Below are 18864 nucleotides of genomic sequence, written 5' to 3'. Positions count from 1 at the left end.
AGATTTCAGGTTGCTGCTTATTTTAGCAAAAGCAGCCGTAGTTGGCCTAGATTTCTCGCCTCTTCCCTGCTTTACTTCCAGTAACTGTATGATTTGTATCAAAATATGCAAAGTACAAATTACATATAAACCCCACCACATACCAGTTTAGCCAGTCTTATTAAGCAGTTTTTTAGTGAATTAAGGTTTATCTGAAACTGACAATGCAGCAAGTGCAGAATTTCCATCAGCTCTGCTACACAAGGCACAGGAGCAGAAACCCTCCTGAGTCTACCAGAGGAACTCCCTTAAGCAGCACTCCCTGCTTACCCCTTGCCAGTGCCACTGTTCAGTCTGCACTAGGGAGAATGCCGAGGGGAGACGGGAAATGTGAAGTATCATACATATAACACACTGTGATGGCACATGTAATTAAAACACCACTGACTTTATGCACTTTGCATCTGGCCCTTGGCTCCCATTAATTAACTATGACCCAGGTAGGGGAGGTCAGCTTTCCCCTCTTTCCTCCCTTAAAGCATCACCAACAAAGCACTTCCCCTTCACACGGTTACTCTGACCATTTTGTGCAATTTTTACCTAGCAAGCATAAGGATTACCAAAACAGCCAGAGTAATTAATATTCCTAGTGTTGTATTACAACAGAAACGTGCTACAGTTCTTCCTAGCTCAAAATACAGTATTTAACATTAAGGAAAATACTTGCGTAAAGTATATAAATGATGCCATTTTCCAGTTAAGACAGGATACCAGGAAACCTTAAGGTGAAACATTTCTTTTTTTGCACAACAGGTTCTTGACAGTTTCTCCCTAACATAATGCGCACACAACAGCATATTGTCCTTTTAAAAAAATATTTAATGCTGCCAAAAAGTATAAAAATACAGTAAGAATGGCAGTACAAACCAAAATATTTCCTAATTTATTTCCTTTACATCATTTCTACATTAATACAGGCATTGTAAAAACACAAGATGGCAAATTATTTTGTTTTGCAAAGTAGCAGGCTGCTGGTGGTCTTCATCCCCTCGCTGCCGTTTACGCTGTAAACAGATACCTGAGGTCTTCTTGGTACTTAACAGACCTCACTTTTTGTTCCCGAAGAGGGGTCATGTCTCGCTTTGCATGTCAATAATTTGCAGTTTATAGCTGCAGAATATTCACAAGTCTTGAAGGCTTAGGTGTCAGTCAGTCTCGGCCTGTGACACAACGCAAAAGAAAGTCACCGATTCAGTACACAGTTCGGGGGTAAAAAAGAAAGAAAAAAGAAATAAGCACAGAGAGCGGGTTTGCAACTCACTACAAACACCAAACAGCTTCTCACACATCTCCTGGAGCAACTACCGACTATGGTCTGCTGTAGCAAGTGCTCTCACCAGGACACTTTCCATAGTACAGCATAAGGCACTTACTGGCTGGAGAGCTTGAAGTACAGGTCTCAGCCCAGCAAACCCCTTCCTCGCGTTCAACAACAAGCACCACCGCAGTCCCCTCAGGCCTTAGTGAGACGAGGGAAGCTGCACCTCAACAACACTGATGTTGCCTCTCACGGCTCTGCGCGCCAGTCCCGGCACAGCAGCACGGAAGTAAGTGTTTCTAGGCAAAGAGTTCTCACAGTGAGGTAGACATTCTAACACTGGGTGGTCTGTGCTATGGGCAGGTAAGGCTCTATTCTGAGGAACACAGAAAAAGGCCCTGGTGCTTACAGCACCAGACATCCAAGCTGCTACAAGTAAAACATTTCTAAGTTCTGCAAGCACTGCACTGATTCATAAAGCAGTTCTCCTTGATCAGTTCAGACTCAGTAAAAAAATTCTTCCAAGTATTTATCCTTTCAATTTAAATAAAGACTCAGACAGAGATGTGATTTGGAACACATTTATTTTTCGTACATAAAAATGAAAGACTGACCTAAAACGTTTTTGGAAAACAGAAAAGCTGAGAAAGACTACTGTGCGTTACGTCAACTTTGCAAATTCCATCCTCTGACTTTAGCCACTTGGCCAGGCAGAAGACTTTTTCTTTTCTCATTGTTAACCTAGTTTCTTGTACAGTCCTCAAGTGTTTCAGGTTTAACTATAATGCCAAACAGCAAACTAAATAGTTTGCTTAACATTCTGTTAAACTTCAAGCTAGACAGGCTTTTTCACCACCTGCAGAATCCAATCACACACACACACACACACAAGCATTTATGCCTTTTCCCTTTTCAGAGGGATAGAAACTGGCATCAATAAACCTTTTCACTGAAGGTTTAACAGAAGAAGCTAAGTTTTGCTTGCAACACCTTAGTTCTGTGAAATAAATCTGTATTGTTGTTAAATTTCTATTTCATGCCAAATTCAACTCTTCTACTTCACGCATTTCAAGAATAAACACAGCTGTACCGTCACTCCGAGTGGACTGTCCCTGCACCCAGAACAAACAGAAAACCTAAAGGACTCATTCCGAACTTGCACCCCCCTTGCAACAGAGGTCAAAATGTTTGCTAGTTTTTTGGTTGTTTTAAATTAAAACGTGCATGATTTGTACCCCAGTTTAACAGAGTTCAGAGCAGCCCACTAGGCAGCAACTATTTTGACTGATGTATTTCCAGAACAGAGAGGAAAACCCGACATAAGAACACTGAATGGAGTGTAACAGTTTCTTAGAAGTAGCGCAAGACCAGCCAGCAGCTTGCCAGAAACAGGGGTCGGGGGGAGGCAGGAGATGGCTCACAAGGCATGTCCTTTTACTGTTCCTTTGAGCAAGCTCTACAGCAGAGGTCACTGGGATCGAGAGTTCTCCATTTTGGCCTGTATTTGTTCCTATTTAGGGTCCAAGTTGCGCACAAACTACTAAATTCTATGGAACAACATTCTAAATTCTACAGAATTCTGAATTCTATAGAATAACGAAGTAGCACAAGGATTCAGTCTGCAAAGAACAAGCTTCTCTCAGATTCTGTTTCTTAAGGATTACTGACAGACCAGAAAAAAAAAAAAATCATTTTAACCAGGTTATCTCCTGGAATGCACTAAGAGATCTAAGTGATGTCCTATGCTCATACTATCATGAACAATTCACTGCACAAAATACTTTTGTCCAAGACTTGGATTGGTTCATGGTCCTAAATCAGTGACAGTGCAGACTCTCAGGATGCCTACAGTCACAGAACCAGATCGAACGGCTGAACGTGCAAGTCCTGCTGTACCAAGCTCAGAGAGCTGAGGTGAGACAAGATGGCCGCTCCCACCTGCGCCACCCAGAGGAGGAGCCCCTGCCCAGGAGCGGGAAAACAAAAAAAGCCAGAATTCAGGAGACGGAATCAGCCACAGTTGGAGCTTGGTGTCTGTCAGATACTGGCGGCTCAGGAAATCCTTCTCACGCAAATAAAGGCCATAAACAACAGCGTGATTTCAGTCAAGGTTTTGCCTGCGCTTTTTCCTTAGATAGCTGTAAGTTTTTACAATAACATCTGGGATATTTCTGTTATAAAAGTATTTAATAACATTCCACATGGTTTCTATAACCCAGATATCTTTTATAAGGTGTGCACATTTACACCTCCTGTCAGTTATAGCTGATAGTGAAAAGTCTGTCTTCTCAATTTAAATAAATTAAATAATCTTTTGCCAAGCCTCTTGCTGGCTATAGAGTTACTGTGGTTGTACAAGGTAGGAAGTGTCTTAAAATCGCACATTTTCAGATTTTCAGGCAGCAAGCTGTTTTGCTTTTAGAGCTGCGCAGTCGGTAATGCCACAGGACAAACCACCTCATCCTACTGATGCACAGTTTCCCAAACTCAGAACTCTGTGAAACTGCACTTGTTTTTCTTAGCTGGACCCTTAAGCAGTTGTTTACTATAACAGTGTGGTCCAAAACCCGTATTAGCGATTGTGAAATGAGAATTTTAAAGAGTAAACTCAGCTTTTGCGTACTGAATGTCAGACTATTTGGGCCCTGTGCCTGGTATGTTACTACTGAGCTTGAACACACTGGAAAGCTTTCAAGTTAATCCCTTTGGATGAGGGGCAGAAGTAACCATCTAGCTCTTGGAGTATTTTTCAGCAGTAAATCCAAAAAGTGCTTTACAAAAGGAGAAGTTAAAAAGAAAAAAGAAACAGGGGAGGGAACCCCCAAGCCCGCATACACAACAGAAGACAACCGAGCAAGGAAAATGGAGGGAGAAGACGCAACAACTCTGCAGTCGCCCAAAGAGGCAATGCTTGAATACATAAAACCCAGGTTTCAAACTGCAGTCCACTGATAGAAACTATCACATCCCAACCTGAATGACAGCCTGAACGACAGCCACATCCCATGTCTGTATTCAAAGAGAATTTAAAGGATAGAAAGTGATTTGTGTTGAATTACTATTCAGAAAGCGTTACTGACCAACTAACAGAAAGGGAGTGCTCAGTAATTTTAAAAGGACTGTACCACAGCTGTCCCAAAACATTAGTCATCGAGTGTTTCAACATCATGCCCCTACTGCAGTGCTGGGGAACCTCAAAAGCAGTTCTAGACTCCGTGAAGTTATGGAAGTGGCTTGTATAGCTGAATGCACTGTACTGGGTACGGGAGAACACTACCAACACTGGTTCGCTGTGAAAACCACCTTTGCAAGTCCAACTACAGTTTCCTTTGATATGCTTTCCACACTTAATACTGATGAATGCATTTTAGTCTTTCTAGCAATTAAAATCTATAGACACACAAAACATTACGTTTCACATTTAATGGAATGTCAGAACTTTAACAACGTTGGCCTTCAAACAGCAGTTGAAGTCTGAATACATTAATTAACTTAACAGTACGCTCTTCAGTTGGGGCTAAGTTCTCAAAAACCTTAAAAAAAGAAAATCAGATTTCTAAGTCTCACTTAAATAATGAAAACTACAAAAAAATAAATAAGGAATGCAAATTAACAGAGTAGAAATTGGCAAGTGCTTTATCAGACCCCTAGCTGCTCATATCATAAATTGGAGAGTCAAAATACGGGGAATGGTTGCACTATTATTTTCATGCACAAATTATAATTACATTTAGTTTCAAAATCAAATTCTTTTTGGTCAGAAATTTGTACAAACTGAGCTTTCAAAAGTACAGTGAACTACAAAAAGATTAAATATGCAATTATAAAATATATTTATCCTAGTTCATAAGACTATAAAATGTTTATGTTCATGTCACTAGTACATTACACATTACACACATTTAGGATAACTTCTTTGCATTAATAATGTAAATGATACAACACTGTTTATTGCTTATGTCAGGTGTATAAGTTTAAATCCAGCCAGCCTTCAGTGGCTAAACCTCTGTGGTTCAGGAGTTGCTTAAGATCTGGGAGAACACCATTTTAAAAAGTGTATAAACAGTTGAAGCAAGTTTGTACCTGCTCATATAAACAAAAGCCATCAACTGTGTTCGGGGCAGCAGTTCGTTTCTCTAAGTACCTGCAGTGGGAAGTCCTGAGATGTTGACACATTATCAATTTTACATCAGTTCTCTATTGTAAGTGTCTGCACCCATGCCAGGTGTAAGGAGTTCACTGCTTAAAGTCATACCCCTAGTCAGTAACCTGCATCAGAATTAGCTGCTGGAGCAGACAGGCATACTCTTTACTTACAAGGAATGTTCTTGAAAATACATTTTCCAGCAACAATAAGCACCACCTAAAATCAGTGTACCAAACCCAATCTTAGTGAGAATAGGCTGCCAATATAACCACCTTTTTCTTTTTCTTTCAGTCTCATTTAGCTTCTGCTTCATCTGCTGCAGCTTCTGTGCTGTGTTAGCTTTTCTATCGTCCCGCAGTCGTTTTCGGACAGTACTTAGAAAAAAAGAAGAAAAAGAAAAAGGTAAATCTTAAATTGCAGAAGAGTTAAAAAGGCTACAAAAACATTAAACCTCATCCCAACACTTAATCCTTCTCTCAACAGTTTATTAGCTGTTAACAGAGATTAACTCCCAACAGTTAATCCTTCATCAGCACATGGCAGCAGCACATAAAATCCAAATCAAGCAATCTTGATTCTATTTTAACAACCTTGATGTGGATGGTTTCATGTCAGTGAAGCCCCATGAAATAAATGACATATGTAAAGATGTAACTGCTGCTTGACCTACATGTTCAACAGAAAACAGAATTAGTCTAATTACCTGAGCTTAGTCTCTCAGCCCATCAGTGTCCCCATTCAGTAGCTGTTCTGCATGGAGGCTGCTTTTATATGCAGTGTCAATGCTAAGTGCAAACATTTGTAGTATTTAAGTGTATGCCCTCATATAGAGTTCACACATACCTCATTGAGGTATGGATTCTAACCTACTCATGTCTGCATGCAGATTTAATAGTACCCATCTTTGACTGTAAACCAAATCTTGATCAAGGACAAAGGCTACAAATCAGCCATGTGTTGCTACACTATTAGGGCTGCCTTGTAATTTGTGTCTCCAAAAGTACCCTCACTACCTCTAAGAAGGGATTTTCTTGACATGAAAATCCACTTTGATTGTCCAAGTTCCACCCAGCACACCACCACACTCATACCCATGCCACCCCTCTTGCTTGTGAGGGGCTCCTGTAAATATCTACAGAACTGCTGTCATTCTTTTTCAAAACACTCAAAGACATGGAGAGACAAACTCATCAGGGCATGCAGTAAGTCATCTGGCATTTCAGAATTCCAGTCTATTTTCACTGAACTGGCTGCATCCCATCTCAGAGCACAGCTCTCTGGCACAGATTTCTGCCTCCTCTTGTGAACTGCACAACTCCACACAGCCCGGTCTGGTTTCTGGGTCTCTGGTTACAGATCCACATTTAGCTACTAGACCAGAGTGACACAGCATCTCAAGGCACAGCAATTAAGATGGCAATTCTCAGTACAGCAGATCACAGCCAAGGCATTAGCACTCAGGAAGAGAAATTCACATGACACAGCTAAACCACAGAGATGTATTCACAGTGGTGGATTTAACATGAGTGGAAGGTAACACTCGGCTTCAACAATACAATTTGTCACCATACAGAAAGTGGTGAGTGATAAAACTTTTGTTTCTGACGTATCAGCATTGTATTTAAAAATCAGTGTCAGACTATTTTGGACACTTTCAGGACCCAATTCACACTGCACAAGAGATTTCACTGACAGTCTGTAGGAAAGTACTTTCAAGCATGAGGTTGAGCTGCTCTGATTAGAGACATCTGGGTTTTTCTCTTGATCTTTAAACAAAAAAACTTAATCATGAGGAGTAACTGAAATTGTATTTTTAAAATAACTAAGTAAGACAGTCAAATACCACCTGTCCTTTTCCTCTACTGAAGAAAGATCTTGCAGTTTTCTTATGATATGAGAAACAGACAATAATTCAGCCTTTTAAGAGAGTATCTGCTGACTTCTAAATAGTTTCTTCATCTTGCCTACCTTTCAGTGTTTCCATCTGTGATATCTTGAACTTTATTGGACAGGTCAGAATTTGTTTTCTCCATTTGGTTTTTGTTCTCCAGGCCTATGCTGTTCCCATTGTACTTCTCTGTGGTTATTTTGGTTGGGTGTGGAGGAGACTGCTCAGAACTTAGCTCTTGGTCCTCCTTAGAGAGCTCCTTCCACTGTTTCTGCAGACAAGGAGAACATATTTCAAACATCCCCCTAACACCAAAGGCCCTCTTTGCCAAAGATGCCCTCCAACAGAACAGTCACAGAAGTAGATTAAAGGAACTACTAGGTCAAGGAAAACCCAAAAAGACTGAATTGCTAACCAAAGATGCATCTTCTCCAACAAAGATCCTTTCCTACATTTCTCTAGGTACTTAGTGAGCAGAAGAGACTCCTCAGCCCCTCCCTGGTATGAATGTTGCAGCTGCAGCCACTCATTAGCTGTAAGCAAGTAAAGGCTCAAATATACACTGTGTTTGTCTACACATTTACTGACTTCCAAAATCCATGGAGATGTCACAGGTGAACATTGGGGTAATGGTCTATTAGAGAAGGGTTCAATGAGTTCATGCCCTCCCCATCACTAGCAGAGAGAAGTAAGCACTTCTCACTCTCTGAACAGCACAATTGTCCCTCCATATAGGGGGGAAAGAATGATCTAGCTGACCTTGAAAGAAGAAATACTCCTATTAAGTACTGCCAATTAACTTTCTGCACATGACCCTAAGGCCTAAAGAGAGAGCACCAAGGCAACCACCTGCACTGCAGGAAACACTGGTTTAAGAAAGATCATCTGAACAAGCATAACAAGAAAAAGAAATCAAAGAACAAATGAGAAGTGTGCCTCCTTAGGCATTTTCTTGGTATGAAGAAGTAACACACTTGAACCTGACAAGCAGTATTCTGGGTTGACAATGCCTCCTTGTATCCAGAAACAAGAAATCATGTGATCTAAATGGGGAAGTGCGGGAACCAGAGCTGCTCAGTTTGGAGCATGGCTTTTTAAAAAACAAAGCAGAAAAACCACTGTTACAGAAAATACCCTCCTACCACCAGAAACAGCTTCCAGAAAATAAAGAGGCTAAACTGCTGTTAGTGTTAGGATGAATCATGCAGTCTTTTAGGCATACGACACGTGTGTCAGACCAGCAGCATGCTACCTAGGTGTTCATTAGCAGTTGTGTGAAATTATTTCTTTGTGTAGCAAGTCAAGAAACATTTGTCAAAAAGACTCTTGACAACAGCCAGAACCACAGAAAAGAGGAAATGGGATTTCTTAAATCATGAATGAAGCAGATAAACCAACAAAATAAAGAAGCCCTAGCACATAAAAGCAGAATTGAGTCTGTTTCACAGTCTCTCCTCCCAGTCCTCCCACCCAGCCCCAGCCATTCAAAACCAGCTGTAGCTACTATTAAAGCTACAAGCCACACCGATAAAAGAGCGGGATCTAGTAATCTGACTGCTCCAAAATCATGCTATTGAGCTGGATTCTACTTACTGTAACACAAATCTTAAAGGATATTAAAAAAAAAAAAAAAAGCAAGCAAAAAGCAACTGTACTAATAAATGTTCTCTGTAACACCAGGCAACTTTACTGGTATGAAAACATATTGCAAAGATTAAGAAATCCTAAAAATATCCTTGCTATCTTTTCAAAGTGACACTGAGCATTACTTCTGCTTTTCAATGTTGAAGATACCAATTTAACCTTTTTACAAGACATTTGTACAGAAGCTGTATTTTATCTAAGAGGGGACAATTACATAGGATCAAAAGTTTAGCTAGTAAAAGGCATCGATCAGAGATCCTCTAACATGTTCTAGTCATCTACTGAAAAAGACAAATCATCTAAATCCCATGAAGTTACATTTTTAAATACTGTTAGCAATTTAACTAGTTAGCACTTAATCTGTTTATGCTTAAATATACAGAGCTAAACATTTACCTGTATAGTTGAATCCCCCTTTATAAGTTTTCCTCCTTCTATTACAGCCATATATGAAAATCTTAGTTGATCAGGAGTCTGAATAAGTCCCATTCGATATTTCCTCATATCCAGTAAAACCTTCTTAATATCTACAGAAGGTGAGTCTTTTTTTTCCATCTGTAAAGGAAGTTACATTGACAAGGTCATTACCATTGAATGGAGACGGCGTATAGAAAATAAACACTTGCAAAAAGTAATAATAAAATTAAATCTAAAAATTAATGTCTTTGTATTACGTTTCTATTAGTTACATATGAAATAAACATCTCAAATGATTTCTTGGTTTCATCATGTAAAATGATGAATTGTTTTTAAAGGCAAACCATCTCATGAAATCTTATTATGAACAAATCAATGATCATGTATTAATCAAATAAATCAGTACCCTAATATCAAGTTTTAAATTTCAGAAAGTTGAGAGGCCCTAACCAAACCAGAAGACAAATACCTTATAATTTAACTGAATTTCACCTAACCCTGTGCTGTACTTCTCACAACCATCAAGCAAAGCCTCCTGACCAAAAAGCCCATACTGGGGAGGGATGCAGGGTGTCAAGAGAAGGAAAAGGGTGACAGAGAAAGTGACCAAATACTTACCAGAACAAGAAAAGTGTCTACTAATGAAAATGTGCCAGAACGTCCTATCCCTGCACTGCAGTGAATTACTGCAGGTCCATGTTCCGGACTTAGTGAGCCAGATTCTCTGACTTTAAACAGGAAGTTCAGGAATGAAGCTGGAGATTCAGGAACTCCAAAGTCTGGCCATGTAGTATAATGAAAATGAAAGATCATCCTGGACTCACCACTCTGGAAGTGAAAACAAATAAACAATACAACTAGGAAGTATTCTAATGTTGTTTGGTTAGCACACATTTTCCCAATGTAGATCAATAGCTGTCTTCTATTTTAAACCTCCCATTTAGACAAACAATCCAATGACTTGCTTCAGGTTGGATGACAACCAACAGCACAACCTGAAGCAGGTTTTCATCTGTCTCCTTTGCAATTATTACCATACACATTTTTTGGTTCTTCTCAAACTTCCAATATTATATTTGATTTGCTTTATTACTTGCTCCCAAATATTCTTCTGTTTCTACCATTAACGCAACTTAACAGCTGGCAGCAGTTAGGAGACTGCTAGCATTAACATGACTGAAAAAAATACCCGTCAGCATTGTTAACACTCTCCACTTTCACTCAGAGCAAGGTTTAATATTTAGAGGAATTAGCATCTCCTTTACACTAACCACACTACTGAGAGAAACAGGAAGCTTCCTGGAAAAGGCTTGTAAGAACCCATAGAGCAGATGTCTAGCAAGACTTGTGCTGGACATACTCACACTTTGTAAGAAAGAAGGCTTCCAAAAACCACACAGTAGGTTTAGAACCATGCAATTCCTCTCCCAACACAACCAACTGCAAGCATTGAAATGACAGCAAGAGAGTAAGTATATAGCTGAAAGGCTTTGATGACAAATTTGGATCATATTTTTATGGAACTCGCTTTTGACCTGCTGTTAATGCTACTCCTTGCCACAGTGATTTTTTAGACAACTTGATCACTGATTTAGTTCAGGAATTTTAGAAAGGTTCAGTTATTTTTATCTTCCTTCCATTTCACCTTAATTTTCATATCAGATAGAAATCTACAGAAATCTCCACAAAGTTGGAACACAAGAAGATTTGAAATACCAATGTATTCCAGAAAAGCTATGTTTCTTTTTTCAGCAACAGTAAAATATAGCTCTGAAATTCAAATAAATTCTGCTGGTTTTCATCTGCTCACGTTGCTTCAACTTAAGAAACTCCTTTGTGAAACTAAAATAATCCAGTTCATGGTTACCGCAGTAATAAAAATACTCGTCAGTGATGAGTGGTACTCCCCAGGCACCAGTATTGGGATCAGTGCTATTTAACATCCTTGTTGGTGCCATGGACAGTGGGATTAAGGTGCCCTTAGCAAGTTCGCTGATAACACCAAGGTGAGAGGTGCAGTCAGCACGCTGGAAAGAAGGGATGACATCCAGAAGGACCTCGACAGGCTTCAGCAGGGGGCCAAGACAAACCTCATGAAGCTCAACAAGGCCAAGCACAAGGTCCTGCACCTGGGCTGGGGCAATCCCAAGCATGGATACAGACTGGATGGAGCATGGATTGACAGCAGCCCTGAGGAGAAGGACTTGTGGGTGTTGGTTGACAAGAAGCTCAACCTGACTCAGCAGCGTGTGCTCCCAGCCCAGAAAGCCACCCATGTCCTGGGCTCTATTAAACAGAATGCGGCCAGCATGGTCGAGGGAGGTGATTCTCCCCCTTAAGTCCACTCTCACTGAGGCCCCACCTGCAGTATTGCACCCATCTCTGGGGCCCACAACATAAGAAGGATGTGGACCTGCTTGAACAAGTCCAGAGGAGGGCCATAAAGATGGCCCGAGGGCTGGAGCACCTCTTTTACGAAGACAGGCTGAGAGCTGGGGTTGTTCAGTCTGGAAAAGAGAAGGCTCCAGAGAGACCTTAGAGCAGCTTTTCAGTTCCTAAACAAGGCCTACAAGAAATCTGGAGAGAGGCTTTTTACGAGGGCATGTAGAGATAGGTCAAAGGGGAATGGCTTTAAGCTGAAAGAGGGTAGATTTAAATTAGATACAAGGAAGAAGCTTTTCACCATGAGGGTGGTGAGGCACTGGCACAGGTTGCCCAGAGAAGCTGTGGCTGCCCCATCCCTGGCAGCGTTCAAGACCAGGTTGGATGGGGCTTTGAGCAACCTGGTTTAGTGGAAGGCGTCCCTGCCTGTGGCAGGCGGTTGGAACTGGATGATCTCAAGGTCCCTTCCAATCCAAACTATTCTATGATTTTACAAAATTACAGAATTTCAAAGAAAGCAACACTCTTAAGCAATTTCTTCTATTTGTAAGAAAAACATCAATTTGCAAACAAAATTAAGAGGAAAACTGGAGAGATCAGCTGAACACACATACTAGGTAAATCAAAGGTTAAAGTTGGTTCTTGTGAATCTAAATGTTTTTTGAAATTGTAATTGATACTCTCCCCCCTCAGGATTCTTAAAATAGCATTCCAGATGAAAGACTTCTTTACACCTCAAGGCAAAAATGCCCTTGTCTATAGAAAACGTTTTTCCCAGATTCCATACTGTCAAAAGCACTAGCATTCTCCTCTTAAAAAGACCTCAAAACAGTAGTGCTTCAAGCACACGGCCAACTGTCACCCAGCCTATACGCTAATCCAAACCCAGGTATTTCTAATGGAGAGATTAAACAGTGCTGTTGTACATCTCACCCGGCTTTAGCCCACAGAATTACTTTTTTCTTCCTCCCCGTACTGTAAGGAGGCTTTATCCATCCCACAATTTCCTATCCCTTTAGCTCAGTTTAAAAATACCAAGTCTCTTCATCTTTCTCCAGGAATCCCATGTCAGTGCCCCGGAACTGGCTGATCGCCTTTGAACCTGCAGTTTCTAATCATATGGCCAAATCTCATTCAAATATTTCAAACCTCCCACATTTTCTCTCTTAAACAGAACGGCTCTTTCAAGTGGTGCTTGGCAGTCATCTGTACAGCTGAAATACTGGCTTTGTGTATCTGTACCCCCCTTTCTTAAAGGCCTCCCCCGTCACTAAGCTGCACACCACAGCTATCACTTAAATGAAGTGATGCAGGGCAGTAATGAGAAAAAGTTTGGCTTGCTAAGGATTCACAACTGTTAATGGACAGAGATTCAAACTTAAAGAACAACTAATTTTAAAGTGTTACCAGAAGCCTAGATAATCATTTAAAGAAAAAGAGCTGGACTTCAGCAGTCAAGAATAATATAAATTTTTACCCATGTTCTAACAGGGAACAGCTTATTCTATTAGAACCACAAGATATTCTTCCAAGATTTATCCCCTAAGACTACCTACCAAAAATAAAAGTCATTGAATAATCATGGGACACCATTTAAACAAACAACTTTTCAAGAAAATGGGGCAAACCATTCTAGTGAAAGTTTCATGAACTACTGGGATAAGCTGTCAGCAAATAACCAACATAGCTACAACTGATAAAGTTACCACCACACTGTACAGTTCTCCACTGATTGCTGGCAATCCCCACTAACAGCATCATCTGAGGATGATCAAACCATAAGCCATGCTCCAGGTTACAAGCAGACATCCACGTGAGGACTTGAGCAGAAAAACAGTATGATGTCATTAATTTGTCTCAAAACAAGAACCTTTTTGCACTGACTATCCAATCATTCAAAATAAAAACGTATACAAATCTTAGAACGACTTTAGGTTGTTCAGTCGCCTGAGAGTATGAATGTGGAATAAAATACTACCAAAATATTCAAAGGAAGTTGATGCCTTCAGTGTGAAGTAAAACAGGTGAAGTACTGGTCTGTCAAATTTCACACACTCCTTATAAAATCCTTCATGTCACAGTTTAAGCACTACTGAAATGGTCTAACATATGAAGGCATAAAATACATCTACAACCACACAGTGGTCCTGTATTTAATGATCATGCCTTAACTGCATTAACTATTAATTTGATCATATCAAAATGAGAAGGCATGCTGTAAGGACAGTATTCTAAGCACTGAAATTCAAAATCTTAAATTAACTCTTCTCACAACCTCTTCTATTTGCTCACTCTAATGCTTGGCAACATGGTTTTCAAATACGTACATAAAAATGGAAAGGATGATAACTGGGCGAAATAATCCTCACAAACATCCTGAGTTTTTTCACAAACCAGTGCATATTCTTTTAAGTCAATGTGGTAATAGCTATACCCATTGAAGCTGCAGAACACTTGACTTTCAAGTAAGCCTGGGTTCTCCTTTACTGTTAGACATCAATACCTTTCCTACATCTCAGCCTTATTTCTGTGATCACAAAGACCAAATTAATCCCTGTTGCAGTCTGACAAAGTGATATGAGGACAACCCGTAAGTTTAAAAGCAAGTGTACCCCATGTTTCAGAAATCTCTTCAAAACACCATAGGAATTATATACATATACACATCCATATACGACGGTACCACCAGATCCCAGAACATCGCTTGCCATTAGATTGCTTACCTCCACAAACAACATTTAACATTTTGGACATTATAAACTAGCAGCAAAGTAAATCTTATCTTCTTGAACTAGACCATCTCTTCCTGGTTCATCCACAGGATCAGACAGTGAGGGCCACTAAGCAGTCTTGTGTCACCTCAATCTGACAGCAATGGCCACACAGAGGCCTGCGGCTACACTGAGAATCCATTCTGCTAATGGGTTTTTCCAAGTATTGGCTATTTGCAGAGGACTCAAGATTCTATTTGGGGTTTATTAATGGTCCTTACTCTAAAGTTTCATACCACCAGTGTCACATCAAATCTAATTCATTTCTTCTAGTCCTTTCTCCTCCAGTAAATATTTTCTTTGCAAACCTCTCTTTCAGTTGCTTTATTCTTGTTTCTAGGAACCCAGTCTGAGATACATCAAGGTTCCTTTGGCAATTTCAATTCCTTTCCACTGCTCAATTTCCTCACCCAGTTAATCCCTGGTTTCCCAGTACTAATTTGCCATGCCATACCTTCCCTGAATTCCCTGCTACATTGGTACTGAGGTTTTGCTTATAAGCATTCATTATGTGTCATATCTTTCTCCTGGCTATCTGGGTTGCTGCATCAGAAAGCACTGAAAACAAAAGTTTTCTTAATCTAAAGACAAGTACTTATATTTGTGACAAGAAAAGCTAAAAGCAGCAATAAAGAGTAATATAAAAATACACATTCAACACAAGCTAGAGTCTTCCAGAAGTTACCTGTTTGTACCTAACAATTCTCCCATGACATTGTCTCAAAACTTAGCAACCCCATTCAGTCAGGTTACTTTACAGATTTAACAGAAGGCTCTCATAAACATCTGTCACCTCTCCAGTACCCCAGGAGACTTTTCTTCACATCACACACATGCAATAGGTTCACGTATAAATGATTATGAACTTCTGAAACGAGCACAGTATTTTCCTTCTACCCTATCTTCAAACAGAGGCAAGGGTTTGTGGAAGCCTTCAGTCAGTCTTTGCAATTGCAGCAGAGAGCAGTGGTCAATTTTCAGAATAGCTGAGAACTGTCAGCAACAAAACGATGGGAGTATACCCAGTGAACCATAGTGGAAAGGCAGCCCCAAGTTTCTGTATTCTAAAATGCAGACTGAGTCAGGCAAAAAATAAGGAAACTATGAAATAATCACCAGTAAGGCAAAGCACATTAGAAATATTTTCAAAACTTTTGGAAAGATACCAAAACCCACCTCTCCAATCCACCCACATCTCCTCTCCAAAGCTTTACTGGACTACACTAGTCCCAACAGCAAAAACAACTGTTTGCCTAAAAAAGATATAAACAAATCAAACCACCAAATGCTTTGATCTAATCCTAAACAAAAACAACACTGCCCCCCCCCCCAGTCCCACCTTTACTTCTAACTGGCCTTTAACAGAACAAAACCGCCACCACCAAAACCAACCAAATATCGAACCAAACATTAACCAAGCACTTCACTCATCATACAAATCTCTGCAAAGTACGTATGTATTACAGAGATCTGTTGTAGTAACATAAATTTACTTTAGCTCAGGGTGGCTGTCTTGTAAAGACAATTCTAGTTCTCTCTGTTTTCAAGGAAATACTAAAATTTAAGTATCCTTGGAATTCAGAGTGTTTTTTGTTCATGACTCATCTTATGGTCCAGGCATCAAGCGGCTAAATGTCTTACTGCCCTGCCTCCACCAACATCCCCTCCAGAAAAACTTATATAAACATAGTTAAGCTCACATTTCACAATACTGTCAATACTCATTTCCCACAAATTTTATGGTATAATTATCAAATTCTTACGGAAGACTGCACTTAACATCCACAGTGTTGTTCTAGAAACTATGTAGTTTTTCTGTTTGAGTAACCAAGTATGTTCTACTTCTTGTAACTGTTCCATATAAAAACTATTTTTTGGAGTTATACTCTTGGAGCCTTACAGAAGCACTAGGGCATTAAAGTAAAAATCAGTACAGTCAATTTGTTAAGTGTTTGTGAAACTGGTTTACATGACACACAAACTCTGTACAGCACAGATGGGCCTGCGTTACCACTCCAAAGCAAACCAAGAAATTTAACTGCTCAATAGCTCCAGCTCCAAAGCCCACTATAGCACATGTTCTGCTGTTTCTCAAGGGATTTCTGCATTTTCCAGTTAACATTATGTCCAAACATACACACAGGATAAAACCAGCATCTTTCAAAAATAGGAAGTTTAAGATTAGGGGAGCCAACATCAGCCAGAAAGAAGCATTCCACAAAGAAGTTTTTTTGGTACTTAGGAAAAATTGCCTTAGCTTTCCAAAAAGGAAAGTTATTGTTTCTCAAGCACTGCTTGCAAGCACTACTCCTCTTTTCTTTGTCTTCACTGTCAAAAACCAAACAACTACACAGAATTTCTCCACATCAGTACGACAATTTCATAAAGCTCTTCTTACACTGAATAGAAAAGGAACAACTTGCCATGTTTTACCATGTTGATCTTATGAGGGAGGTTTCAAATTAACAAACATCTCAAAGTACCATTAATAGTTACTATAAATTCAAATCATTTTGACCAAATATATCAGTGTTAATTGATTTATAAAACAACATGCAAAGGAACATCTTCAAGCTTTCCTTTCCCAAATCCACTGACAAGACAACCTTGAATAAAACTTGCCATAGTAGCACTTTCAATTAATGTAAGGCAAGGTTTATAGGGAGAGAGAATATCTTACAAGACATAGCTGGAACAAACAGACAAGCTCTTCAATTCTGTCTTCAGCTCTGAAACAGAAGCAGCAAATTCCAACCCAAGCTCAGGCCAGGAACAATTTTTTTGAGCTTAGCTTGATTAAATTGTCAAAGTGCTTAATTTTTAAGAGAAAAGGATGGTTGGTCCTGTGGAGCAAAAGGGGAGGTAAGCAAGAGGAGATAGTTACCTATCTACAGGTTGTAATCACCCCTCCCCCAAAAACCGTAAGATACCTGGACTGAAATATAAGGCAAACTAAAGTTCCATTAAAAAAACCCCAACCAAACAAACCAAAAACAACAATAACAAAACAAAACAAAACAAAAAAAAAAAAAAAAAAAAAAAAAACCAACCAAAACAACCCAAACCAAAACCAAACAGCAATTACTGAGTCTGATTTCTGATATTCAAAAGAAACCAGAATTTCTCCAGGTACCTCCTTCTAGGGTGTTTCTTACAGCTCCTCTTAGAATCACCACTACTACCAATTACAATTCAGCAGGTTAATGTACTGCCAAATGAAAAACGTAAGTGTAAAATTGCAGAAGCCCTTATCTCTTTTAATGTATAGATTAATTCAGTTCTAGCTCACTCACTTACATGCCACACATACATCTTCAACATTATCCAAAGCAAAGTGCATTAAAGTTTCCAGTGTAAAAGCTCAATGAAATCTGTACTGTCCATACGCTAAACGGTTTTCAGTAAATACTTAAGCCCAGGAACATAAGCTATGCAGACTGAGAAAAGCTTACGTTGATGTTTTCTAATTGCAGTAGATGTACTGTGTAATACGATTTCACGTCTTCAGATACTAGCCTCACACGGAAACCTGTTTCACTGAATGTCATAACTTCTTCTTCTTTTGTTGGCCAGTATTGTTCACACTTCACCTAAGTGAGTTTTTTTCAGAGGGAGAAAAAAAAAATACAGAAAAACAACCTGGTTAAGTATCCTAATATTGGCCTTTGCATGAGCAGATTCAGACTACATTAATCAATACAGCAGACTTGAGTACCTGCTCCCAGTTTGAGGAATTCTCCAAGTCCATAATGTTCACAGCGAAGTTACTACAACTCCTTCAGTGACTATTATGCATTCCAGATTTATCTGTTTGTGCTTTCTTTCATCACAGGATTAGCATGTTAAGATATACCTTAACCCTTTTCCCTTCCCCCCCCCCCATTCCATACAGTGAACAGAGATCTTTACTCAGCTATTTCAACATCTCCCCCTTCCATTCTGATGTGCAGATTTACATAACTGATGCAACACATTCAGTTTTCCCAAGGCTTGCTCAGTACTGGAAGATTCTTGTGAAACAAAAGAAAGAACTAACAAAGTAATGCAAGACTGTCCCTTGCACTTTACTCCTCTTGCCCTGCACTTAAACTTCCTGTAGGGTAATTTTTGCATGAGAAAATAAGCAAGTTTTTAAATAGACTCAAAATCTTTTTCACTAACAAATCTACTCTGAAAAAGAACCATAAATATCAAGTGACATGCATTTGTAACTAAAATCCACAGTGGTTTTAGGCACATTAGCAGAAAAACTACATTGTAATGGAAGATCTGTGTATTTGCACATATATCACCAGCTTTAAGTAACTAGATCAGTTTG

At 39.5% G+C, this 18864-nt stretch overlaps 1 protein-coding gene across 4 annotated transcripts in view; it reads right to left on the bottom strand.

Annotated features, from left to right (window-relative positions):
• Positions 1 to 817: 817 nt before the first annotated feature.
• PTPN2 (protein tyrosine phosphatase non-receptor type 2) overlaps positions 818 to 18864 on the bottom strand; it is a 29614-nt gene continuing 11567 nt past the window's right edge. For 3 of the 4 annotated variants that reach the window (XM_080611737.1, XM_080611735.1, XM_080611736.1), the window contains 5 exons: positions 17999 to 18136; positions 10012 to 10221; positions 9373 to 9531; positions 7413 to 7603; positions 1232 to 5818 (listed from right to left, as the gene is read on the bottom strand). In XM_080611737.1, the coding sequence (XP_080467863.1) occupies positions 5611 to 5818; positions 7413 to 7603; positions 9373 to 9531; positions 10012 to 10221; positions 17999 to 18136 (906 nt within the window). In that variant the 3' untranslated portion in view covers positions 1232 to 5610. Of the gene's footprint in view, positions 1200 to 1231; positions 5819 to 7412; positions 7604 to 9372; positions 9532 to 10011; positions 10222 to 17998; positions 18137 to 18864 lie in introns of those variants that run through there. The other variant, XM_080611734.1, reaches the window with a different exon arrangement.

Source organism: Psittacula echo, assembly GCF_963264785.1.
Source record: "Psittacula echo genome assembly, chromosome: 2".
Lineage (NCBI taxonomy): Eukaryota > Metazoa > Chordata > Aves > Psittaciformes > Psittacidae > Psittacula > Psittacula echo.
This window is presented reverse-complemented; position numbering and strand designations above follow the sequence as displayed.